The sequence below is a fragment of the Anser cygnoides genome, chromosome 7, assembly GCF_040182565.1.
Source record: "Anser cygnoides isolate HZ-2024a breed goose chromosome 7, Taihu_goose_T2T_genome, whole genome shotgun sequence".
NCBI classification, from domain to species: Eukaryota; Metazoa; Chordata; class Aves; order Anseriformes; family Anatidae; genus Anser; species Anser cygnoides.
This window is the reverse complement of record NC_089879.1, coordinates 10,712,167-10,739,530: the sequence shown is the minus strand read 5'-3', so window position 1 is coordinate 10,739,530 and position 27,364 is coordinate 10,712,167. Positions and strand designations below refer to the sequence as shown.

The following is a 27,364-nucleotide window of genomic DNA, read 5'->3' as shown; positions in this document are numbered from 1 at the left end:
CAGGCTCAAGTTGTTGCTCATCTCTGATGGGTGCAATTCAAGGGGAGGAGGAGCTTGAACCTGATTTCCCCCCTTCGCTCCCCTCTTCTCCTCCCAGTACTGTAATTGCACATCTGCAGTTTTGTCTGGCTCTCTTTCTCTTTGTGTTTTTGATCCCAAAGCCTTCCTGATAAAAGCTATGTGGAAACTTGATTAAACAAAATAGCACTTTTTCATAAAATGACTTTGCTAGTTTCTCTTTTGGGATGTCCTCCACCTTCTAGTAGCTCTAAGGAAAATTTAGATCTCATTGTCCCAGTGGCTTTGGCCTGGGAGCAAGAAGCTACCCAGCATTTCAGGTACAGACCGTGCTGCCAGTTCTTATCTGTCATGGGCCCAGCCAGCTTTTCTTGGCCATGTTTATACTGTCAGAGGAGCCTTCAATTCAAACCGACCCTTGAGCAGAGACTTCCTGGTTGTCCAGCAAGCCTGTGTGCTAGATCACGTTATAGGTCAGCTCTGGAGACAGCTATGTACGTAGCCCACTGCTGCCCATGGGCTCTGCCTGAGGTTGTTTTTGCCTGGTGAGCCCAGCTCCACAAGTTGTTGTGGCCTTTTCCATCACATCGCAGGACCAGCACCTAATGGCAAAGGCATGTGTTTTCATGCTGATGGTGGCCTGACAAAAATATTACAACAGGAACAGTGGCCAGCAGATGAAATAGTAGCTGATATGTACATGCCTTGTGGCTTTGGGATATTTGAATGCATTTGCTTTTTCGTGTTTCTCTTTTAGTCTTTGAGCAGCTGCTCGCAAGAGGGTTTGCTATGGCTACTGCAGCTACAGGATTGGTCTGAACTATCCCCCATCTAGGGCATGCTGGGCATTTCTTTTTTTCTTTAACATTTAATAAGTGTGGGTAGATGTCATTGCAATGAGTTTTAGTTGATCTGTTCATTGGTGTTTAATGCACTGCCTCATTTGGTTCATAGAAGTGTAAATAACTAAATGCACTTCTCTTACAAGTATTGCTCATCTACTGAAACGAATAATCGCTATCTTGGCTGCTCTGTGTGCTGAGTACGCTCTTCATGGACATTGCAGGAGTTGAGGATGCTCAGAGCCTTTCAGGATAAGCTTTTCAGATATAATAAATTGATTTAATAGAAATAAACATACTAGATTTAAAAACTAATACAGAGAAGCTGTCCATGTGTAAAGCAACTGGTAGGTAATTTAACCTACAAATAACAAATCAGTAAATGTATTGGATAAAAATGCACTTGGATACAGTATCATACACTTTGATCTTCAGCATTTCAGTATTGATTTTAGAATAAGGTAAATGGAATGGAGAAGCAATTTCTTGTAGATTTGTTTCAGGATTTTTCCTGTGCTCATCATCTCTTTGTTTCAACATAGGACTGGGATCAGCACATTAAGGGAAGTCTTCACATCCAAAAATGTATGGCTTTTTCAGATAAGTAAGTATTGTTTCACAGACAGTCTTCCAACTGAATTTCTAATAGAGTATCCCTTACTTCAGTGGCTTTACACCAGGAATTTACTGTCTAATAATAATGCTTTAATATTTATGGCACATCATGCATGCTCCTAAAGTTGTTTTTTTCTTTTCCAGCACTGGTATCCGGTGTGTGTTAAGTTCAGCAGATGGAACATTACATTTATCACCAAATAATGCAGCAGTTTTCAATCCATCTAGTATTGAAGGTGAATGGTTGTATGTGCAATAATTTTAAAACTTTTTTTTTTTTAATGAAAGGGGAAGTCAGTGTTTGGGGAAAAGTGGACATTTCAAATGACATATGATACAAGTTTCCAAGGAAAATAGTTTTTAGATGTTGTATACAGAGAGACTTAAAAGGCAAGATTATCTTTCAAAATGTCAATTTATTTTTCGTTCAATTAGTTGTTTTCACAGTACAATGTGAAGCAGTGTATAATTTGGTGTAGAAACTATGAAATGAATTGTTATGTAAATGGGGCATTGCTTACTGAGTCAAGATGATAATATGAGTCAAGATTTTCACAAAATGTGTGTAATCCATTATTTAGATTATCCTCCAAATGTCGGCTCATCTTTTATCACAACGTCAGCAAGATCCTTTGGCCAGCCAGGTCCTACATTTTCTTCTCTTCCATCAGGGGTAAGAGTGAGTATCTAAGCAAACTGATCTCCTTGCTGAGATTCTTGTAGAAGCCACTTACTGGGATTTAAAATGTGTCAGTTCAGGCAATGATGTGAACATTGAGTCTGTTATTTAAACCTTCCAGCAGCTCTCTTATGCCTTTGATTTTGGTCAAATCGGAAGTCGACTGTAGATTTTTTTTCTCAGTGCTAAAAGTTGTTTGCTTGATAGACAGATCTGGGGAGGGTGATGGACTGTTCTGTGTGTATCCCATAATTTTTTTCACCCATATTCTGAGCATTTTTGACACAGGAAAATCAGCTTCAGCTAGGAATGAAGAGTAGGATTATTTTTTACTTATTCTATGTATCAATTCCAGTGAGAAGCCTCTCCAGATATTTATCTGTAGCAATCACTCTGCCTCTTCCTTGCTGGGCTCCTTCTCCCAGGTAGCAGTGGTGGCAAAAACAGTGGCTGCAGCTTCACTAGCACTTATTCACCTAGGGGTCCCAATTCAATTCATTGTACTGGACTAGCTTTTTCTCAGTTTATTTTAGTGTACTATTTATATCATCTGCTGCCACTGGTAACATTTCAGCAAGTTTGCTTCAGTGTGCAACCTTCTGTGGTTTCAGTTTATTAGTTACCCCAGCACTCATCACGGGTTCCCAGTTGTATTCCTCTAGTGTGCAACTGAATAACCATTCTAATAAGCAAAAAGTGCCAGGGAAAAAAAAAAAAAAGCTAACATTAGAAGTAGTTCTAAGTAGTTCTTAAAATGGAGAAGAAAAAAAATATATAAAAAAAATAAAAAAAGGTTTTAAAAGAAGGCAAGAAAAGCAAATCATATGCAGTATGAATATACAAAGTTGTTAGGGTTACAGTGAAGCTCAAAATATATAAGAAAGCTATGATTAGAGTTGGAAACATCAAAAACTAATATTAGGACATTCATTGAATAGCAGCAGTAATCCAGGGGTTCAGGTTTTCACCTTGTTAGCTTTTGTGTTTATATCCTGATGTGGTCTCAGACTCTCCAGAAAGCCAGGCTGAGTTGTGTCCCTGTGCCACTCCAGCTCACATCAGGCATTGCTTACAGAAACATCACCCAGATTCGTTTAATCCAATCAATTTTCTGCTGTGGGGTTTTGCTATGACAGGAGTTATTGGAAGAGATTTTAGCCTCTGCCCGTCGCAGACACCATGTGTGCAGGGCAGCAAAGAGTGGAGCTGCTTGTGATGCCTGCCTCCAAGGTCAGAGGTGGAGTAGCAGCGGCTGTGGAGGAATGTTCCTTTTCATCATGTCTGTCAACCTCGCAACAAATGAAATTACTGCTAATACCAGTATCGTTTCTCCTCAGAATCTGTCACTATTTGTCATCTAAGCTGCCTGCAGAAGTCCTTCTTCTGAATGACCTGCAGTACTAGGAGAGAGATAAGAACCAATAACTTCACTTTCCTTGGGCACTGTAAATCCCTTTTTCTTCAGAAGCTCATAAGGTGGACAGGGAGCTATATTAGAGGTGTTAAGTTTGAGTTTACCAGCTGTCATTCGCCCCACAACTCAGGTGATTTATAATTTACTACACCTTTGCACAGCAGTATTCATTTTCAACTAAGCTGCTGCCATTTAACTGAGCAGTGGGAGATTATACTTGACCCTGCATGTAATCATAAACAAAGTGTTCAGATTTCTGGAAGAGCTTGATACATGCTGTCTGTCTGTAAATAACTCTATCCCTCTTCAAAAGGCAAATACAGTGCAACAAGTCTTCCCTCAGCCCTGGAGAGCCATTAGCAGTGGAGGGACAGGACTGCCAGTTTCTTATTATCTTTAGAAAAGATTCATGAAAAGCTCAAGAAAGGGATAAAGAATTTGAAAAGTAAGAAATCCCCAAAACAGGGGAAAAAAAAAAAGATATAATAAAAATAAGTAAATTCGTTTGGTGAAATAATATTGGAAACTGAAGTGTTTTTCACTGTTACACATCAAATAATTTATTCAACAAGTTATATGTTGAGCAAATTGGTTTTTTAGTAGTTGTCCAACTCCGTTAGTAAACCCCTGTAGACATCAGCTGCAAAGAAAGTTAACTTAAAGTCTTACACTCCACGCTTGATGCACAACAGCTACTTTAACTTCCCGGGTGTGGATATAGAAGGCGTGTATTCCTTTTCTGGCTGTGTTTTACAGTTCACTTAATGAATGGATCCTATTTAACTTCAATCAGCTGTCAAGATTATTGCCCGGTACAGCCCATCCACTCCTGGTATGAGTGTCTGACCACTTCTTAATCATGAATTGTAGTAGATTTATGATGTAGCATTTCAATTCAAGCCATTGCCAATTTGGGGGAGGTGGTAACATCTCACAGTCATCTGATTTAATGTACTGCTGAGTGCATGTCTGAACCTGGGCCCTGGCACGTAGGTAGGGAACAGCTAAATCTTTCTAGACCTATATCTGCTTAACAGACAGTCTCTTAACAGATCTGACAAAACAAACAGGAGGTGCCAGGTGACTTGAGGTGCTCCTTTGCTGTCAGAAGGTTTCTTTTTCCCCTGCTAGTTGTAGGTTGTATTCTCCTGTTGCATGCTACATGCTGCCTTGCCAGGTGCACTCAGCCATCACTCCTTTTCTATTCAGGTGGAACTGAGTTGCTCCATCTTTATCAGGGTCAGGTCTGCTTTATTTTTTTGCCAGAGAAAATACTTTTCAGCTGGACTGTGGCACTTGTCTGATTTACCTTATGCACCTGGGCAGTCTCTGTGAGATACAAGCTAAAGAGCAGACCACTGCATGATGTAGGGTCTTATTGCAGCAAAAATACACAAACAGTTAAGTGGTAAAGCCTGGAGGGAAGGTAATGGGATGAAGGTGTAAATAAGATAACATTAGCTCTGTAACTTGTGAAGTTGCTGACAAGCCAAACATTTGTGATGGCTCTGGTGAACTTGATCCCACAAGATTACATGATTTGCATCTTCCCTTGAATGGCACAATTTTAACTGAAGGTAGAGTTACTTCTTCAATAAAACCCTAACAGCAGAAGTTATAAACAGGGAAGTAGTCTGGGAGGACGTAATCCTGTGTGAGCAATGTTTGCATATCATTAGCTGGGGTAAATTATGTTTTACTCTCAGTATACACTGATGTCTGCTTGCACAAGGAGCGTAGACCCTGCTTTCCATGTCAGGGAGATGGGCAGCTCTTTGGGAACTGCCCCAGCACTCCAAAATAGACTTCCACCCTCGGGAAGTGACACTGCACAAGTAGCGTGCGTCTGTGCCAGCCAATTTGGGACCTCTGCCTCTTTGCACATCCAGTGGTCAGCACACTCCCAAGAGAAATGTCCCTCCTACTGGGTGTTGTTGTAATGGGAAGGGAAAATAGTAGGTTTTCCAGCCTGAGGTACACCTGTTGTGTCCTCCTGCAAATTGAATGGGGTTGCTTTTACCCCCAACTCAATCCGTTCCATGAGGGCAGAAGAAGGGTTTGAATTCAGCCCGTGCTATCCTGAACTCCTCTGCAGTCACCTAAACTGATTTCTAATATCTGTCAATCCAGAGGGGACTGCAGGGAGCATCTGTTTCAATCTGTAGGCACCACAGACAGCAGGTGTTCACTGAGTCATTGAAAATATTATTTTTTTTGTGCATTGCTGGCAAATTATTTGTTAAGGGCCTTTTACTCAGCAACAATATATGCGTGTGGGGAAGGCGCTGTCACTGGACAGAAAGCTGCAGGACAAAGGAAGGCTGTGCGACTTGGCAGAAGAGCCGTGGGGGTTGTGGTGGTGAACCAGACAGGTACCAGGCTCACAGGGAGCTTTTTGGAGGGTCTGAGACCTCCCCGTGGCAGACACTCCCTCCATCTCTGAGTACTCCAAACTCTCTCTGGTGCTGGGTAAAGTCCAGTGTCCTGTGCATGTAGCCTGGCTCTCTGCTGCTGCGATGCGCCAGGGACGTGAAGTCGCTGACTCTATGAGGTTTGAGGTGGCAACTTACCTTCTGCAGCAACATCACTAATCCTGTTTGAACTCTGTCTAGAAGAGAATTCTTTCTACTGGAAGAGCATTTCTTCTAGTAATCTCTGGACTTTGTCATATCCAGAGATGGGGACTCCATCGCAAGTCACACTTCAGTTAAAAATATGAATGGGAAGGGAAATGTTTAAACCTGGATGTTAAAGTATGTCTTTAAATAAGGATATTTGTCTTTTATAACAGGTACGCAGAACAGAACATTTCATATTACTTTTTTTTCAGAAATGTAAGGTCTAATCTAATAGCTGGAATATCTAAGATAAAAACTTGGTTTTGAGTTGGGTTTTTTTCCAGTTTCCCCAGAGAAAATCTACATTGGGTCGAGTTGTTCACATCTGCAACCTCCCCGAGGGAAGCTGCACAGAGAATGATGTCATTAACCTGGGCCTTCCATTTGGGAAGGTCACCAACTATATCCTCATGAAATCCACTAACCAGGTACTGTGCGTGCGGAGTCACCAGCAGTGATGTAAATGGACACAAAGACGTACTGACGTGCTAAAGGGAGGCTGTGCCCTTACGGGGCACCAACACCTCTCTCCCTTGTAATCTGCTCCGTATTGCAGTAGAGCTCTGTCTTCAGGGTGATTTTAGAATCCACGAGATTACGTCTACCAGTGGTAGACTTGGAAGACTGGGATATCTTCTCTCACATAACTATAGCAGACAGTGCAGTTGGATGTGGAAGCCACGCCAGTGAGCAGTGTGTGGGATGGTAACGTTACAAAATGTGCTCAGTACACAGCTGGGAGTTTTCTCCTTGGCCAGTTAGATCACAGTCACATCAAATGCAATTTTCATGCAAATTGAAGTGCTAGAAAACATTGCTCTTCTTTCTTAAAAAATAAATATATATTTTTTTACTTTGTTTTGGCCGGTCATGCCCTGATATTCTGCTTTTGATTAGCTCCCTTGCACTTTGCAAGACAGAGCTGGCAGTCTCAGGAGCAGTGCCTGCCTGCTGCAGCATTGCAGTTCTGCATCCTGTCAGCAGCTGAAGAAGCACCAGTGAGGCAGTGGGGAAAAGGTGTTTTTTTTCATGTATCAAGAAAGATTGGATTCCAGTCACTTGTTTTTTTTTTTTTTTTTTTTTTTTTTTAATGTGGCTTCTAAAGTTGCCTATCAGCTTTCATAGCTGGGTTGAAGCTATTATTTTTTGTTAAAAACAATGAATGGCCTGACAATTGCTATGTCAGCTACAGGGCTGGAGAGCTACCCACTTCTGTACTATCAGGATATTTTGCATGAGAAGAATCCAAATGAAAGTTGTTGTGCTGCCTTTTCTGTCTTATACTTTGTTTTTTAATTCTGTAGTAGATTTTAAAGCTCTCCCCATTTGTGCTAGGCCTTTCTGGAAATGGCTTACAGTGAAGCAGCACAAGCCATGGTGCAGTACTACAAAGAAAAACCTGCTATGATAAATGATGACAAGTTACTTATTAGGATGTCTAAAAGATACAAGGAATTGCAGCTGAAGGTAAGATCAGATTCCCGATCAGATTTCCTGGGTTTCCATAGCATGTTCATGAGAATACATCAAAAAACCTTTGCTGATTGCTGATTTCTAGTTAACATTTTAAAATTATGGAAAAAAGAAATGAAGAGAGAGAAATTAATGAATGTATGTTAAAGATTGTTTATACTTAGCTGTTTGCTGTTGTTCTAAATTGTAATTCCTTGGGAAGATCACATTTCCTCTTGTTCTCTCATATCATTATTTCATACATCCTTTCCAAGGTTCCTTCTGAGCAGGCTCCCCACAGTGCTTGATTTAACAAAGGTCTAAAGCACAGCCCTGTTGTAAGGTACCACATGTCAGCAAAAATAAGAGGTGCCATCCTTTTAGACAGGCATTAAGCTTGAGGCAGTGCTTTTCCCTGGTTGCTTGCTTGAACCGTAATACATTCTCTATACTGAGCAACAATGGCAGGGATAAACATCACACTGATTAGTTTTTCTTTCTTTCTTGAGGATGACCTCACTTAGAAATAAGATCTATTGTCATTTATGTTGTTATTATTATTATTTACATAGAACAGAGCAATATTTGGTCCTTGTACTTTTTGCAGGGTGTGATACCTTTGATGTAGACACCTGAGCGATCTCCAAAAAAAATCAGTACTCTTGAGAGCGTAGTGGCAGGAACTTATGTTCTGCTGTAATGCTAAGGGAAAAACATTCATGAAGACTTGGACTGGAACCAATGGTGCAAAGCTGAAAAGCTTTATATCATATTATCCAACACAGCACAAAGTTATTTTATAAAATAAGTGCAGTGTTCCAAGTTAAGAGGCCTTTTATGAGCATTAAGGGAAAAAGAATAGCTCAGATGGTCTGGTTTGACCTTTGGAAAAGTTTCTATCCTGCATGTGTTTAATAGATATGGGAAGCTTGAAGGAATTGTCAGAAGCCCATAAATCAGGGTGCTCTTTTTTGCTGTGGTATTGTGAGGCACCAAGAAGTGAGGTGGTGGGGACTGCACAGCTACACACAGAGGCTGAACTGGACTTACCCAGGAGAGTGTGGGAGTTTGCCTAGACTTCAGGAAGGTTTTCAGCAGTTCCAATGGCAATCTCTCAGGTTATGGAATTGTTTTTCCCTGCATGAGCAAAAGACCCTTCTCTTTGTTAAAAACAAACAGACGAACAAAAGTACATCAGGAAAGGGGGAATATGCATGAGCTATTTACCACTACGAACTGCTCTGAGTTCCTGCATGATTATGTTGCTCAGCTGTGCATGCTCCAAGTGTTTGATGAATTGCACACGCTCCAGCCTGGAGTAGTGCACCTTCTGTAGATGATCTTGAACCTCAAGTAATCAGCACTTCCTGCACACGTTGTTCTTGCACTTAGCTTTTCTGAAGCTCTTGTGTCTAAACATAGTCTTTCAGAGCCATACTCCAGAATGGCAGGTCATTCCTAGGTGGGCAGGGACAGGCTGATGCATCTATTTAGTTCAGGTGTTAGAAAAGCTGTCTGGTTTGTCTTGCATCCACTTCTAGAAAATACTCCATAGCAAATGTGTATCAGGGAAGTACAAGCTAGTTTTCAAAGCCGACTTTCCAGAAGCCAAGTATGAGGAGACAGTGCTACAACATAACGGAGCAAATTTTCCGTTTGTATCATTTGACTGCTTTGATCATGCTTATTGAGATACCAGTTGCAGAAAAGACTGTAACCAGACCACTGAACAAGTATTTCTCATTAGTGGTGAAATGGAATGATGCATGAATGCTGTTTCTGAAAGGACAAATCACGTATAATAGCTTGGAGAGCGGTGTAACATGCTAAACAGTGTCTTTGTCTTATTTAGAAACCAGGTAAGAACGTGGCTGCTATCATCCAGGACATCCACTCGCAGAGGGAGAGAGACCTGCTGCGTGAGGCAGACAGGTAAAGTTTCTGTAGAGTTTGGAACTGGGACCTGGATAAGTCTGAAAACCAGCAGGTAGAATAAGCATAGTCTGTGTGCTTCCCTCTCTTATCTCATTTGCTTTCCTATTTTGGATTTCATTTCAAATCACTGTAAAAATGGTACGATAGTAGGTGCAGAACCTATGTAATGAGACCAGATTGAAACAGACTGTTAGGAAAATAAATTAACTCATTACTACTGATGATAATGACTCAGAAAATAGGCTTGGCATGCAAAGAACTTACAAATGAAGCCATTCCCCTCTCCTCACCCTTGAGTGAAAAGCATAAAGGCTGAGGTTGCTGTGAGACCTGGAGAGAGGAGGAAGTTTATTTTGGTATATTCCTGATCTGACTGACTTCATTAGTACTTTTCTTGACCTTCCAGAAAAAAAAATAAAAATTAAAATTAAAAAAAAAATTAAAAAATGGAGAGGACTCAGTCTTAAAACACCTATTTTAAACAGGTGATCATTTTCATTTTTGTCTCAGAGATGACCTAAAGCAGTGAGTAGTAAGGATGCTAACACTAGGGTCGTTGTAAGGGTGTTAACATATGATAAGCTTTTAACATAAAAACCCCTGTGAGATATTGTAAAGAATGAATTAACATATTTTTGGCAGATCTGTGGGGGCTCGGTTCAACTCTGCGGATACGGCACTGCCTTTTCCCCTGTTTGCTGTGTCTGCAGCTGTGCAGTACACGTCTGTGACAGACCTGAGGTCTCAGGCACGCAGGGGTAGCCCCCGTGTGTTTGCAGTGCACAAGAGCTCAGCGGACCACGGTGGGTCAGCCAGTTACAGCTGCCTTTTCCTTCTGCAGCAGGTATGGCACGGAAAGGCCCCGCTCTCGCAGCCCCATAAGCCGTTCCTTGTCACCCCGATCCCACACTCCCAGCTTTACTTCCTGCAGTTCACCCCACAGCCCGATGGGGACCGGCAGGACCGACTGGGGAAATGGAAGAGAGTCGTGGGATCAGTCCCCGTATTCCCGACGGGACGAGGAAAGAGACAGCAGAGAATGGCGAGAGAATGGGGATGAGAAGAGGGATAGGACTGACACGTGGGTACACGAGAGGAAACATTATTCCCGACAGCTGGACAAGTTTGATTTGGATGAACGGATTGAAGGAGGCAGAGGGCACAGAGAAAAATATTTAAGGAGTGGTTCTCCTGGCTCTCTTCACCTTATATCTGGCTACAAGAGTAGGGAAGATGACTATTACCGAAAAGCCTCTAAGTCAAAATCTGACAAGTTTCAGAGGCAGCTGCAGGAGTTGCCTGGCAGATCTAAGAGAAAGGAAGAGGCAAAGTTAAGGGAACGCAGGCATTCTTACAGTGAGGACGCTGCTAGGGAGGAGATGGCTGAACAGAAGCATAGCAAAGCCTCTGAGGGCTCCAGGCAGAAACAAAGCGAGAAGAATAAAGTGAAGAAAGCGGAAAAAGACCAAGAAGAAGATGCTGCTGCTGAAGGCGGTGACTTGAAGGAAACCAAACCCGTGGAGAATAAGGTAAATAGAGATGCAAAACTGCATGTAAGAAGAAGGTAAATGATGATGTGATGTATTTTCTGAAATATTTTAGGTCACTTGTTTTGGGTGTGGTGCTGGTGATATACAGTGTTTTGCCATGATGAGCTTAGGGAATATAGCCCTAGAAGAGATCTTGGGAGGTCACCTCATCCATGTCTTTGGCCAGATCTGTGCAACTCTATTACACCATTGCAGTGTTAAATATCTGCACATCATCTTCTGCTGTCCTGCACAGAACCTCTGGGTAACCAGTGATGGGAGGAGTTACAGGCAACTAAAACAAAACCAGAGGAGTATCTGCTGTCTGCATGCAGGTTGCACATGCAGGGGCAATTGGCCTACTGTTCTCTTTCCCAAATCTGTGACTTGCCCCCGCCCCAGCTGCTCTTTCAGCACCATTACCTCCTTCCTGCTGCGTGTGATGTGGATCAAGTTATCTGGGAATTAAGTAGTATGTTGCAGGGATGCACAGTATATATTGTTATGCTGCTGTTGCTGCAAGTTGCTATACTGCAAAAACGGGGAATGAACTTCTCATGAGGAATGTTTTCCTTCGGTCAGCTCAGTAAAGCAATTGGTGTTTGTTAAATCTGTGTTCCTGCCCTCAGCTGTGGCAGGGGTAATTCACACCACTCCCTTCAATGTGCTGGCAGGAATCTCCTCCCGTGGCAGAACCACTGGATCAGCTCACCTGTAAAGCTATGGGATCGCTGGAGAAATACTGCCGGTCGGTGAAGTGGCAGAGTTTGTGGGTTTGATTCTCAGCTGGGAAAGAATAGAGAGGGAACAGATCAGGATGCCTCGCTCGTCTCAGAACAGCCCATGCTCATATCCCCTCCCTGTAGGGATCTTATTTCTGGCTCTCGGCCACCCTGCCTCCCCCAGCCCCCTGGTGATACCCGGCCTCCATCCGCCCACGGGGACGCTGGCACAGGCGGCTGCGGAGCTGCTTTGCTGACCAGGGGTCCCTCTCTGGCTAGTGACTGCGCTGCCAGGGCTGTCTCTGGCTGTTTTTAGTTGACCTTGCATTTGTTCTTCTTGTGTGGGGGCAAGGTTGGTGGAGATGTCTAGATCTTGTAACTCAGCGAGTCTCTGTAACGGTCGGCAGCACTAGCTCATGCCATAGATATGTGTCTCTGTAACCGCCTTTTGTCATCTTTCTCCTGGGGCCGACATTTCACCGTGATGGATGGTTCCTTGGGAGATTTCTTTCACTTACGGAAATGTCAGACAGCTTCCTGAATCATCAGTGCTGCACACCCCTCTGCATATTTTTCTGTTCATTTTAAACTGGCTTTGTAAAAGGCACATTTCTCCAGGGACTGCTGCTGATAATGTGTTTTAAAAGGAAGAAATAGGTTTGAATGCTCTCGAGCTCATATTTTTGCTCCACCCCTGTTTGACTAAGTGCCAGGTAATACTGTGGTTTTGTTCTTCCAAAGTGTGAACAGTGCAAACAGTCACACTCTTGACGGATCCTGCGTCAATAAACAAAACAGTTAAGGTCTTTTGTAGGGTTTTAACACTGCTGCTCTCCTTACCACCTCTGACTCAACATAACAGATGTGAGTAGAGAACGGGGGGAGAGACTGGAAATTTTAATGAATTCACATTCTCCCCAACCTGTCTTCTTGCTAACTCTATGATATAAATTACATATCTCTAATTTCGTTTCAATTTTTTTTTTCGTAATTCTTGTTTGTGCAGCTTTGCAAATGGAATCAAATTCTTGGGCCTTTTCCCACAGTCCAGTTGACTTGCATTAACTTTAGAAATAAAGAATGTGACCTTGTGAGTGACTTTGCTTCCCTAAAGCCAAAATAGAAACATAATAGAGCACCACTGTGTATTGCTATATGTGTATATGTTGTATTTATTTTAGCTTGGAAAAGAGGAGCAAAGTCCAGAGAAGAGCTCACCTTCAACTAATAAACAAAGAAGAGAATCTGGAGAGATTCTGGAAAACGCAAGAAAAGAGAAGGTTGGTGACATGTTGGTGGCAGCTTCCATGATAAAATAAGTGAAACCCCAGGTGTGGTAGCATGTTCAACTGAAATATTAAAAGTCCCATGGAAGGGCGTGTAGAGGGGCTGTAGAATGGGTGTCTAAATTACTTTGCCTTATCTTGACCTTTTCCTGAAGTCTCCAGAACTCTTTTTTTAGTTGCTCTTTGCCCATGTACATTGCTTCACATGCATAGCCCTTGGCACTGACAGCTGTAATGTATGCCCAAGTGAACCATGTAACTTTGTGAACTGTGCCCAAAAATAGGAGATGCAGTCAGTCAGTGGAGAAGGAGGGAACTAATGATGAAAACTTTTCAGAGTATTGGTCTTAGACGGATTATGGATAGTAGCCTCTTTAATTATTTCTGTTTTTAATTAAATAGTGTCTTTACAGCACCCCTACTGCAGCATCGCGGTCGGAGACAGCAATGTCCTTGGAATTCCTCCAGCTTCATATCTGTAGGGTCATGGGTTGATGGTCAGATATGGAAGCTATTGATATCTGTTGCTGCAGAAAACTGATCTCCTGGCAAGAACAGCGTCAACTCCCAGAGTTTTCTTGCTGTTTTAGGATTCTAGGAGGGGAAGTGTGGGAATGACCAAACAGGAGGAGAATACAGATTATTAATAGATTATGTGCTCACGATGATTCTGAGAGTTGAAATCTAAACTGCACCAAGTATGTATTGAAAAGAACAAATATGTTATAATTGTGATCATCCTAAATGTCTACAACTGTGTATATGAGGTACTTCAGATTATAAACATTGGAGTATAACAGTAAAACTTATTTTTCTCAAAGTCGAAGCCAACCTCTGTCAACACAGTCCCTGGCAGAGGGCTCTTGCTGGTGGAAGGAAATGACTACAAAACATAGACATGTTTTCTCAGTCATTGTAGGAATTTTAAAGGACCTAATCTAGCAAAGTCAAAGCCACAGTGGCTAGACTAGGGTTCAGTATATTCTCACTGTAGTGCTTATTTCTGTCTGCCCTGGGACAGAGTTAGAGAAAGGGCGAGGTTAGTTTCCTTGGGGATCCCACAGCTGTCAGTCACATAATAAAGTATGACATGTTGTGCCTTGTTCTGCTGCCTACAGAAAAGCAAGAAGTGGAGACTTTAATGACGAAGGCAGTTACAGGATCTTCCAAAAGTGAAGTTTATATGATTGTTATAAAAATATTACTTGTTCTCGTGCATAAGGTTTAAAATCATAGCACCAATGCATGTCATTCATTGAAACTAAACCTCAAAGTGGGTTAGACGTGGTCAGATCAAAGCTTTTCCTTGTTACTGAAGTTCAAAGCCCACTGTTTATCAGTGTTGATCTGTAATCACTGATCTCAAATTTTTTACATCTTTGTGACAGGACCAAGACTGGGAGAGTGGAAGTGAGATAGAAGGCGAGACCTGGTATCCTGCTAACATGGAGGAATTAGTGACAGTAGATGAAGTGGGAGAAGATGATTTAATTATGGAGCCTGATATAACTGAGCTTGAAGAAATTGTACCTGTTGATCAAAAAAGTAAAGCTGCTTCAGAAATGTGTCCCTGTATGACAACCATGTTAGAACTGAAAAATGATCATGGCCACTTAACCAGGAGTGAAGACAAATTTGCCCATAAAGCTTTAGAAACAAACTTCAGATCAGCAAAGGGTAGTGTAGCTTCTAGTGTCTGTCAGGATGAAGAGGAGGAGGATGACAATGATGATGCTGTAACTGAAGCATCAAGCCTAAATCTGGACCCTGAGCAGAAGCCAGAGGAGTCGCAAGAAGACCAACCTGCTAAGGATCAGCAGCAGAAGGAAGAAAAAAATGATAAAACCTCTGACACTCATTTAGAGCCTGAAGATCACCATATACCTTCTGTTCAGCTGAAAGAAGAGGGTCTCCAGCTCCCGGATACATTTATAGATAATTACAAGCAGATGGAATCACAAGGAGCTGAGAGCAGAGAAGTTATGGAAATGCTTGTTAAAAATGCTAGTGAAGAAACAAGACATGGAAGCCAAGAGTGTCCAGAGGGTAACTACTGTTTCTTTTTTTTTTTTTTTTTTTTCCTTTTCAGCCTGCAGAGAGCTTTGCATGTTTTCTCTGACAGTAGACTGAAATTTATTGCTAACAAGAGTAAATGTTGCTAATAGTATCAAGACTTGTCCTTGGAGCAGCTCAGTAAAAGAACTCCAGTGCCTTTCGCCAAGCTAAACCATTAGAGGCTCTTAGCTGAATAGTGTAAAGGAAATATGATAAGCAGCTTGCAAGCTTTCTGAAAGGCATAAGCTGCTATAATTGTCATGTCAAGGTTCACATGAGTTTAGCTGAACCCTTTCGGTGCCCTGCTAAATTTATTTTGAATTGTCAATGAAATGAGTGACAGCCTCTGAAGGTCAACAGAAAAGTATCTGTAGTGTCTAGCTGGCTCCTGGACAAGGTGGGTATTCTTACACACTGTACGGTGGCATTAGTAACATGGAAATTATCTGCAAATTGTTACTTCTCAGTCCCTGCGTGCCTTTTGTCAGGACTTGCCTTATCATCTCCCGTTATCTAACGCATGCTGCCTTTAATATATCTGATAGGACTGCTGTGAGATGGTGCCAATAAATGTAATCATAGCTGTCTATTAATATTTTACTGTCAGGGAAAAAAGAGATCCCGAGTGTCTGAAATTGAGTTCAGTTCCTTGTCACACTTTCAAATGAAACTCGAGAGGATGGGTTGTGCATAATGAGTGGAAGTGGAAAGCATAGACCATGCAGGCCAGGAATGCTCTTTTTTGGTTGCTGCTGGAGCTCATGTGGTGGAGAAAGCCTGGTGAACAGAAGTTGCAGGAAGTTTTAGGAGTGCCATTTTCTACCAGAAAATGTTGGAACCTTTAATGTGAATGTCTGATCTTGAACTAACTTCTTCCTCCAGAACAGATCTGAAACTTGCTCAGTTTTCAATACTTACCTGTCTGTCCTGAAAACAGCTTTCCAGGCTTCGTGTATTCAGAGATAATGCTCCCATGTGAACTCCCTGTGACTGGGGACTGTGAGATTGGCTCCCCTGGCCACCCACTTCACAGGCATCCAGGTCCAGTAGCATAGTTGCTTTGACGTTTTCAGCATCTCAGCTTCCAACTTGCCAGCGGAGCCTGGAAACTCCAGGGGAGTTTGTGTGCCCTATGTTTCTGCCATGGACTTGGTATCTGGGATCTGCAGTGCAAGGCTCTAGGCTCTCTGCAAATGCAGCTGCCAGCTCAGAAGGCCAGAAATCAACTCCAGTGCGACTAAAGTTGCCACAAAGGCCCTGGGATGGTCTTAAAGTTAACTTGAAAGCCAACCAGCCAGGATTTCATATTATTTTCTTTTAAACCATGTAATAGATGTATTTAAAACAATGAAGAAAATATCATTTTCATAGCCAGAAATTGCAGATCTCTGAACTGCAGACTTGAAAGGCAGGAAGGGTTTGGTTTGGGCAAAAATCCCTTTGTTTTATGAGAAAATACATCCCTTATCTGGGCAAAATTTGCAGCGCAGTGGAAATGGTGTCAGGGTAAGGGAACCAGTTCTTTGATGTAAGAACTGAAGAATAGGAATCACACCAGTGTACCTGAAATTCTGATGCTCTGTGGGAAAATAAATAAATAAATAAAGTCTTTTTCTAATAAAAGAAGTTCACATGTTGGGAAGGGAGAGCATCTGCTCTTTTAACTAGCTTTATCCACCTCAGCAAACCAACCCGCTGTTTTCCATACTTTCATCTCCTGCCTGTGTCCATTTAGGCTGATCAGCAGGGACCAATCAGCCCCTCCCTGGCCAGGAACTGAAATCTTCAAATGGCCCAGAGTCATAAAGCAGAAATCATCCCTTGGGGAGCTGAGGATGGGAGAAGAGTGGCTCCAGGAAGAAGATGGCAGCAGTGCCGTAGGGGTCCTATTGAGGAGGGTTTGCTCTGCCCATGCAGCTCCTGAGGCCGTTTGGGAGCTGCTCTCAGCAGGTCCCGCAGCTCCATCACTGGCCGTGCAATACCGTAGGTGGTTACGGAGCTGCAGCCTGGCCATGCTTGTGCTTATTGCTTGTGTAATATTACGGATCTATTTAGAGATTAAAATATGAAAAGAAAAACAATAACAAACATGAAGTTAGAAATAGAAAAAAATGGCCTACTGGGTGAAATAGGAGTGACTGTCAGCTGCAGGGGATGTACCGAGTAGGCTCTTATTTCAATGGAAATGCATTTTATCCATTTTGCTTCATTCATAGCTCCATCCAGAATGTGTTTCCAAGAAGTCAGCAAGTGTCTTTTTATACTAATAAAGTGTTTTCATTCAATACATTTATTCATTCGTTAAGCAAATTCTAGGTACCTGGAAATGAGATCTCTCGAGTACCCAGAAGTAGAGCCTAGAAGAAGGCACTCTCCGCCAGGCTGGGAACAGGAGGACGTCTTCACCGAACTCAGCATTCCCCTGGGTACGTTTGGGCGCCCAGGCTGAGGTTGGCCTGAGATGCCACCCACTGCAATTCCTAGAGCTTACAACAAGATGTCACTTTAAGGCTACTTGCTATATTTATTTCTCAGAACAGATGTGAGGAGAGTGAAGGAACAGGGTATACAACAGAGAGGTAGCTGTTGAAAGAAACGGACTTCATTACAGTCCATTGCTAATTTCTTTCCACATGAATGGCTAAAAAAATAGCTGTTAATGTCACTGATGAAATAAGTTCCTGTGGACTTCTTTGTCTCAAACCTGAGCCTGACTGATGCAGGGAATCTCTGCAGTAATCAAGAAGAAGCATAAACTAGCCTGCTGGGAGCCCCAGCAGGGATGTTTGCCCTCATAAGGAAGTTGGTGAGACTTGGGTAGAAGGATCATTCAGGGAATTGTCCAGGAGTTAGAGAGTTTAACTCTTAAGACATATGGTATGAATAATACTTAGCAATTTAAAAGTATTTGTTATAAAAGTATTTTTTTTTTTTATACTTTAAGTGTAAACAGAAGTATTGGCTTTACTGTGTACGCACTGATCATGAGGAAAACACCTGGGAGAGGTACACTTTTAAGAGTAATTTGCATAATGCAAGTGCGAATTTTGCTGCTAATAACTAGTATAGCTCTTCCAGCCGTGAGGTTACACAGTGAAGTTTCCAGTCAATATTATGTGAGAGAAGGTACATTTTTACATATGTATAATATTTCTGAAAGAAGAAGTGCAAAGTGCATTTGCAATGCACAAGATTTTAGACTGCAGCTCAGTATTGCAAAATTAGGTAAATCAGAGAAGTGAATCCAGGATCAGTCTTCATAACCATGTTATTTAACTAAGCAGCACCTTTTTTTTTTTTTTTTTTTTCTTTGAAAGCAAATTTATGCTGGAGGGGAAGGGTTTCAACTGACATTTTAATGTAATTCAGAATCTCTCAATAGGTGTGGAATTCGTGGTGCCTAGGACTGGCTTTTACTGCAAGCTCTGTGGACTCTTCTACACAAATGAAGAGACAGCAAAGACAAATCACTGCAGAAGTACCGTTCACTACAAAAATCTCCAGGTAAAAACATGCTTGAAACTAGCTAATAGCTAGCTCGTGGGGTGGACCGTGTATAAGATAATGATGCTACCAAAAAACTGATTTTTGTGCTGTAGATAGAATTCAGACAAAGTGAAGTTTAGATAAACAAAACTTTTCAGTAGTTCCAAATGTTAGCACACTAATTTCTCATGCCATATCTCTGCAATCTACTTCTGGATCATAAATAAGTTGGGGCCAGGTGACAATTTTATCTTCTAATCCATATTTGGTCCTTGTCACCAGCACAGGAAAGAACTCAGACCTTTAGCTGTCTGTTCTTGAAGGACCCAGACATTTGCATCACTGGGAGTGAGCCCAGCAACAACCTTTATTATTTCTTAGTTTAAGGAGCACTAAATATGCCACTTGTTTAATAAAGTTGCCATTCCTACTTTGCATGAGCATATATTTCTGCAGCATGTTTCAGCAAGCAGTAGTCTGTGACGCACAGGCTCTGCGAGGCATTTCCTGTGACCTGCTGAAATCACCTTGCTATGCTGCAGAACAGCACAGGGGCTCAGCCACGCAGAACACCGCTACTGAATAATTTCTATAAGGATCTGCAGAAGCATGTAATCACTTGCGTGGTTTCAGCACTTGATAATAGCACAAAGAGACCGTGGGTGCTTGCCATTAAATCAGAAGACCCCACCTTTATCACTTCTCAGATGCATGGTTGATAGTATCAGTCATAACAGCACGAGCATCAACTGCCCAGTGCTGAGAGCTCCTTGGAGGAGGTGACCTTATCTCACATCCCCTTGAGTCCATGCCTGTGTGTAGGGTACATGTACTGCAGGAGACGCTTTTATCAGAATGCTGTTGACATTCTCACACTCCCAGTCAAAGGCATGAAAGAACAAGGCTGCTCCTTCTTTTTCTATTCCTTCTGTCTTACTTCCTGGAGCACTGCTTCTCTTCAAGTAACACCCATCTCTCCCTAACTGGCTAGTAGACATCAGCTTTTCTGAGAACAGTTTTTTGTAAGTCACGCTCAGAGTCAAATCATTTCTCTGGGAGAATTTTCTTCTTGACTTTCCTGAAGTTACTCAGCTGTAATCATACAAAGGCCTCTGGCTTTCACAGACTGTGCCTGCAGAGCTGCTATGCTTGCTAATGTTAGACTCTCCAAGTGTAAGCTTGACGAACTGGTGCCCAGTTTGCATGCCTTTTTTTTGCTTCGTACAAGAAAATCCAGAAGGATTCACCAAAGGTAGCACCACTCAGTGCAGGCCATGTGTCCCGTGTAAGTCTGTCCCAAAAAAACTCATGCTTCAAGAAAGTTTCAGCCCTTCAACTTCAGCCCTTGGTAACTAGCCTCATGGGAAGGAGAGGCATTTTTTTCATTTTCAAAGTTATTTTGTCAAAGTCATAGAGAAAATATGTCCATTAAAACTGAACCAGCATGAAAAAAAAACCAAACACACCACACATTTTCTCCCCTGTAAGACATTTCCCATGAGCACTGTGGTAGATATCTAACACTGACTTGAGATAAAGCACAGAGACCGCAAAAGCTGTTAAAATTAAATCTGTCAAACATGGTAATGAAAACATATTGTTCTCTAGAGCTGTACCTCTTATCTTATTAAATGGAGGAAGTAAGTGTCTGATAAATAACCATCCAACTTTTGCCCTCTCAAATGGAAACTCAGCAAATTTTAAATAATTGCTCTGTATTTCTAGAACTGTTCTAATTGCAGTACTGTTAATTTATGCACTCTGCAAGAAATGTCAGTCTTCTAGGATGGTGCAATTTAATGAGCGTATCCACCGATATGAGAACTAGGGACAGTAACTGTATCTGAAGCTGTGGTGCTGCAGCTGCCCACTGTCTGTCTGTTGTTGTGCCTCCATGAGGAATAACATTGTCCCAAATTCTTTCATGACTATGAGTCTTTTGCAGTTATTTGCTACACGTCATCTTTCACATGATCTATTTGGAGACACATCCAGAATGTGTGTTCGGATGTGAACACAAAACTGAGTAGTTTGTCTAACAGTTTTCTTCAAAAGCCTCACTTAGGTGATGAATAAAATAGTCACCTTCACCTGAGCATGTTATCCCTTGAAGAACACCAATCACTGGAAAACCTTTCAGTTTCTTCATCCGCCTTGCAGACTTTTTGTAATTTTCCATTCTCTTCAGCTTAATAAATAATTTCCCAGGTGGTATTTATATTTACAGATCCACCACAGTTTCCATGTCCAAAAGATCTACCATTTGTCCTTCCCTCCCACAACTACCACACAAAGCTGTCAGATTCATCTGGTGTAAGCTACCTTTGGCAACTCGGTGCAGCATTTTATCCTGTTTTCCGCAGGCTTTATGCAATATTCATCAAAACTTGTATTTAGAAAAAAATATATTTTTGTTGACTCTCATTTTCCTATAAATGAATTTGAATGTCTGCTTTGTGAGCTTCAAAACTGGTGTTCATGTTAGTCGTGATAGCTGACATTAACATCAACTAAAGGTGGTGGCTAAATCTCAGTCTTATTTTGGTGGGCAATCATTAAAAACCAAAAATGTGTGGGTTATCTGATCCAACGACAAGCGTTAGTGATTTATTACAGTTCATGATGAACGGATCACTTCTCCCCATCTTTATGGATCCTATATCTCTGTATATTCCTGTAACGTTTACTCTGGCCTTCTGCCACATGGAATTTTGTACCCAGGGACCACAATTAAGAGTTGTAAAATTTCCACTGCCAAATCTCTCTATTCAGGTTAACAGGGATGCAGTCATCATTTTGTTACAGGTATGCCTACTCTGCCTTTACTGATTCCCTTTCAGATGTACTTTTTAAATCCAAATCTTGTATTTATGTGAGACAACCTGGCAGTCCTAACACAGCCCCTCATTTCTTTACACCCATTTCCCATTCCATCTCTTCTCCATGGATGACCAAGAGTGAACTTAACTCTGGAGGAATCTTGCAACTAGATAAGGTTTTCCAGTGACATGCATGCCAGCATCTTTTTGAAACAAGCCCAAAGGAATAATAAGCTAGAAAAGAGAGGTTTACATTCATAAAAATGTGCAGGGCAGTTATTCTTGCATGTGGTATGTGTAATAAGACCATCTCTACATTATTATACAGGTGTCTGTCTAAACTAGCTGTTGATGAAGAAGTTTCTTCCATCTATTTCTAGGTCTGTTGACCTTGAATAAATACTTTGAGCACCATTTTCATACCTACATCAGTTCATCTTCCATTTTATGTGCACCTCTACTAAGAGCACTTCCCAAAGGCTGGAGGCCTCACTGGCCTTGTCTGTATATAATGGTGAAATGCTTTGTCTTAGAGCCGTACAATAAATGTAAATACTCTAGCCAGACTGCTAAGTTTTGTTAATTGCTATTGATTTGATTCATCCCTTAATATAAATGTTCTTGTGTACAAGGTATATGTCTGAACTGGATGTGCTGAAAATGTAATATATATGCTTTTACTTATGACTCAGAAACCACATCTACTTTCTGACACAACAGCCTTACACTAGAATACTTTTGTCGACTCAGTGGAATTAGTTCCTGCGCTATACCATACAGGAGCAGTGAGCAGCGAGTTTGCTTGTAAGGAGAAAAGGTGAGGTCTAGCTTCACTCGCTGATGGGGAGCTGTGGTCCTCCTGGCTCTTTCACCAACTCCCCTTGTGGCACAGAGTAAATCACACAACTTTTGAGGCTCTCTATGTAGTAGAGAATATCTCATTAAGGTAGTTTGCCTGGTACAGCTATTTTTCCTGGCTTCAATTTTCACCAAAGAGGGGCTTCTATGTGTTTTCTTCCATTGTGAGGTGCCAGGAGAGTGTACGAGTTCTGAAAAGGAGTAAAGCATCCTGTGTTGAATATTTTCAGTTTTGGTAAAGATGCTTTGTTTCTGATCTGATTGCAGAAATATCTATCACAGCTTGCAGAAGAGAGCCTGAAAATGAAGGAAGAAGGCAGCCATCTGCTTCAGGATGACACTGGAATTGTTCCTCATTTTGCAAAGAAAAAGTTATGATGCGGATGAACTGGAAGAGCTATAATGAGTGAATGCTGATTTTTTTTTTTTTAATTTCTCTGATATAACTGTCAATTTGCACTGTACAGAGGAGGGGAAATAAAGAGCATGTTCCATGCATCTATGCCCAGAGTGCCATTAAAAACCAAAATGCCTGAAACTGTTTCCCACGGTGAAGCAAAACTGGCATATCTGTAACAAGTGGAGCAATTCTTTCTCACACTCTGCATGCTGGGAGTGGTTTCCTAGATTAAATCAGAATTCTCAGGGATTCTTCAAGTTTTAATTCTGATGTGACACATCAGGTCAGGCGGAGTATTTAGAAGCACTCAGCATCCTCCAGTGGACGCTGGAAGGAAAGGAGATGTGACTATAAATAGGCTTTAATGTTGCTTAAAATATCTTCAGCCATTTTACTCATTAACCCAGTGAGCAGGATTTGCATAGGATATCTAAAGCCATTGTGCTAAAACTAATCCGTAGATGGCATAATGTAAACCCCATCAGCATCCATCTCCGTGTGTCTTAGAGCTTGCTGAAGTGATAGGTATTTGTGTTGTTAAGCACTGACTGTGTTGTATGAATGCAGAGGGAGCCGCAGTCTCTGCCCAGGGACCTTAGAGCCTGAACCCAGCACAGCGAGAGCAGTTCAAATGTGCGTGCTGACAGCTAACCTGCTCTGGTTTTCAGCATTTTCCATGGTGTGATCAGGATGTTCTCCAGGTACTGTTGTGTTTGAGACTCTTCTTTTTGATAATTCTAAAGGGTGCCAACTTCGAGTCTTGCAGACTTGAAACTCTCACAAAAGGATTTTTGAAGTGCTGTGTGTTTGGACCACGTCACTTTTAGACATTTTATTCAATGACTTTTAGGGTCTTTCTGTTTTCTTTCAAACCTGCTTTTCCTCAGCTTGGCAATGTTGAATGTTCCTGGTTTTCATGGAGAGATGCCAGACTTTTAATATTGTTTTTGTATTTTATTTCCCTGAATTTTTAAGGTGAATTCAACAACTGATGGCTCACAGTGCTGTGCTGAGAACACAGGATGCACCAGCAGCTCTGAAATTATTATGAGCTATTGTTTCTGCACAGTTGTTGCTTAGTATTTTGCAAAGTCCCTTTGAAATGCACTGTACGAGTTTCTGGTTCATTTCAATGGGGCTTTGTGTTGTAAAGTGAATACGTATGCAAACCATTGCCAGAATTGATCCCAGAGTTATGCTTTTATAAAATGCACCACGCAATTTAGACAGATGGGGATTTGCAGACATGTTTCCGTTCTTTGCCTTACTCTAATATTCATCACGGTACGTTCTGTAACAGTTGCTGGTGCTAGATATCCTGTTGAGATGTTGCGCAGAGGAAACAGTTTCCCAGAAGGTTCCTACCATCCCTAAGAATGTTGCAAAATATTGCAGAGTGGCCAAATTGCCAAAACTGCTTCCACCAAAGTATTTGTTCCATTATTTCTTGTGCCAGCAGTCATGTTCGCTTTCTGAAGTGCCCTGTGGCCAGGCAAGGTGTCTGAGAGGTGCCTGTCATTATTGCCTGAAGCCCTCTTCCATTTCATGGTCTGTGCTTTCTGCTGTTTTTACCAGAGGTGGATTCAGATGTCATATTTGGAATTCCTGTTTCTTACAAGTTGAGGGATTCTTTGCATCCCACATTCAGATGTGGCCTATCCAAAAGTAGAGGGGAAATGAAAAGCATTGCAGCATAAATCCTCCTTTGTCCATACTTCAAGTATTTTAAGATTTGGGTCCATCTGTCATTTAAAATAGCTCTTTTGTTTTCCCCTATGTTAAAAAATAAATAAAATTGCAAACAAGGTATTTTTCCTTCAAGGGCTGGGCTTTGCCTTTGACTGTTTGTTTTGCACATTGCAGTGAAATCTGAGCACAGGGCTGTTAGGGCAAGAGCTTATATAGCAAGCTATAAGATTACGAAAATGGCAGTAAAGATTGTGCAACCGTCTTCCAAAGCACAGCTCTCGAGCTGGTCATGTATCATCTGAATATGAAGTTCCCTTCATGCCCTTCAGCACAATCTGAGCACAAGGGAAGGAAATCACTCCAAATGCAAGCATCAAATCTTTGAAGCTAACCCTGCTATCAAACTGGGGCTCTCACCGGCCTAATGGGAGCTTATTAGACCATGTGGTTAAGCTTAATTGGATGTGAGACGTAGCCGAGACTATATCAAAGCCATGTGCCTCCAGCAACTTTATCCCCAGGTAACCTCAAATGAGAAAAGTATCACTGTTATTATTCTTTGTTTGTATTGCAGTAGAAGCTACAGGTCCACTGCCTTTATTATGGGCACAACACAAATCCACAACAAAGACTTTCCCAGGCCAGAAAGCTTTAAATCAGACCTTCAGAAAACAGACGGCAGGTGGATACAGGCAGACAGAGAAAGCAATAGGCAACGATGAGCTTTTGACTGGCAGCAGCAGAATTATTAAAATGAGTGTTTGCCCGGGGGTTATCTTGGGATTTACAGGAGGTAGCTCAAACTACTTCCCCCCTCCTCTAATTCTGAATCAGGCTCACTCCCATTATTCATAGCTTGCATATTTAACCTCCTCCTTTCTCCTAGCCAGCTGCATTAGGCACGCAGAACTCCTTCCTGAGAGAGCGGCGCTCAGTATCCCTCAATCCCTGACTGAGATGTGCTCGCTTACATTTCAGTCCCTGTTTAGGGCTTCAGAAGCTGGAATCCTGACCAAGGCTCACCAGATACCTGCTTTGGGTCGTGGTCCAGGCGCTTGTTTGCAGCTGCAGAAGGAGGAGGCTCCAGAGGCAAGATGGGATCCCTGCCCTACGTAGTTCCCTCTGCTGGAGGGAGATGACAAGAGGGCGATGCAGGTGCAGCGCCCAGCCCCGCAGATGTGACCTAACCCAGGCGTTTGTAGAGGTGGTTTGGCTGCCCCGTTCCTCGGGGCACTGTCCTGACACAGCAGCAGTCTGTAATATCCAGGGTACAGCCAAATGTTTCTCTTCTCAGTTTCCCTTCTGAGAAAGTCCTTTTTCTCCCTAGAATGCAATGCTTTAAAGCAGTTAAAAGCAACCCCAACTCTCAACTAATGCCTAGCGACCCCAGTGATCAATTTTCAGCCTGATTCGCTTTGAGATCTCAGAGATAATCTCCTTCCCTCTTCAAGAGGCCATCACGCAATGCTGGCAGGCACTCAGCTCCTCAACTTCTCTCTACTACCTATTCTGCTGAGGAAGAGGGACACTGTAGGCAGACACTTTCCTTTCTCAGCGTGTGTAAAAATGTGTTGTTTCTTTTGGTTTCTTATATTTAAAATCTTTACTATTTTTTAGTTGGCATAATTCATCATCACTATAATCCACGCTGTTTATTAATACATATATATACGTATATATATATATATAGCACAAAGCAGGCTCAGGTCTAGCCAAAAAATTATTGATATTTAAAAAAGAGCTTCCTTAATATATACAAACCATTTCAACACATCTCAACCAAAGATTGCACTTTTTGAATAGGGACTATGCTTTTCATCTTTGCGAAATCTGTATTGATCTCAAATAGTCTTTAATATCAATCTGCAATTTACTTTTTTGAAGTAAAACGTAAAATAAACAAACATTTGCCCCATAAGATTAGACAGTTTCATATTGGCTTTAACACTAAATTAGTGTTAGGCTGGTTATATTCAGGGTTTTTCTATTCTCTAAGGATTAAGGCTGTGATTTATTGAATTATACTTGAACTGGACCAGATGTATTATTTATTGAGCTTATATAATCTTGTTAATTTAAGTTTTGGCTTGTAAACAGTTGGAATTTGTTAGTACTTGTTTAATTATGTAGGAACTGTCACCAATATTAACTAATCTGTGTAACTGATTGCAAAGTGTTTCAATTTGTGTTTCTTAAAAAGAAAGATTTTAATAAAGAGAATTAAAAGCATAAGCAGTGGTGGGCAGTTGTCCCAGCAATGACATGCTTCTAGCTCCCCAGGGGATCGATTAAGAACCAAAATGAATAAAAGATAGTTTGGGAGGTAAGATGAAAGCAGGAGGCCAAAATGTTTGCTTTCCAATATAATTACTGGAAGCTGTGATTCTTACCAGGTAGTTCCTGCCACACAGATTGTGGGTGACTGCAGTCATCTGGTGCTGAAGGTGAAGTGAACACATCTTGGCCTTTCACTCTGTAACTGTTATTAATTGTTACTACTGCTTTTGGCCCTCTAGATCTATCTTCACTTCCCTTTTTATTTCCAAATGAACTAGGCAAGCTGGCTGTCCCCACTGGCTTTTCTGTCTCTATCCAGATTGCCTTCTCGTCCTTCTGAGTACTATACAGAATTACTGTCCCCAGCAAAGCTAAGCATCCCCTCCCCACCTTGTCTCCACCTCAAATCCCCCGTTTGTCTGTTTCCCTTCCCTCCCTTGCTCTCCCTTTGCCGATTTTTCCTCTTTTCAGCACACTGCCCCAGAACAGCTGTGGAAATGGGTCATGGGCAAAAAGACTGGCACTCGGGTTTTCTGACTCTCCCATTTGTTAAATCAGCACTTTAGTCTCTTTGAAGTAAGTGTTTTGCAGCTGAGGCACACGTGTAATGTATTTTAAGCACAAATGGTTTCAGTTCTTCTGCCCCGGATGTACTGAAACTTTCAAACTC

At 41.8% G+C, this 27,364-nt stretch overlaps 1 protein-coding gene across 9 annotated transcripts in view; it reads left to right on the top strand.

Moving 5' to 3' along the window:
- Positions 1 to 26,169, top strand: part of RBM20 (RNA binding motif protein 20) — a 103,672-nt gene extending 77,503 nt beyond the window's left edge. For 6 of the 9 annotated variants that reach the window (XM_067000663.1, XM_048060581.2, XM_048060587.2 and 3 more), the window contains exons 3-14: positions 1,403 to 1,464; positions 1,620 to 1,711; positions 2,057 to 2,154; positions 6,471 to 6,614; positions 7,522 to 7,653; positions 9,491 to 9,570; positions 10,415 to 11,102; positions 13,006 to 13,104; positions 14,499 to 15,156; positions 17,472 to 17,591; positions 18,548 to 18,669; positions 22,596 to 26,169. In XM_067000663.1, the coding sequence (XP_066856764.1) occupies positions 1,403 to 1,464; positions 1,620 to 1,711; positions 2,057 to 2,154; positions 6,471 to 6,614; positions 7,522 to 7,653; positions 9,491 to 9,570; positions 10,415 to 11,102; positions 13,006 to 13,104; positions 14,499 to 15,156; positions 17,472 to 17,591; positions 18,548 to 18,669; positions 22,596 to 22,706 (2,406 nt within the window). In that variant the 3' untranslated portion in view covers positions 22,707 to 26,169. The remainder of the gene's footprint in view (positions 1 to 1,402; positions 1,465 to 1,619; positions 1,712 to 2,056; positions 2,155 to 6,470; positions 6,615 to 7,521; positions 7,654 to 9,490; positions 9,571 to 10,414; positions 11,103 to 13,005; positions 13,105 to 14,498; positions 15,157 to 17,471; positions 17,592 to 18,547; positions 18,670 to 22,595) is intronic. The other 3 variants (XM_067000659.1, XM_067000660.1, XM_067000661.1) reach the window with 3 other exon arrangements.
- The last annotated feature ends 1,195 nt before the right edge of the window (positions 26,170 to 27,364 follow it).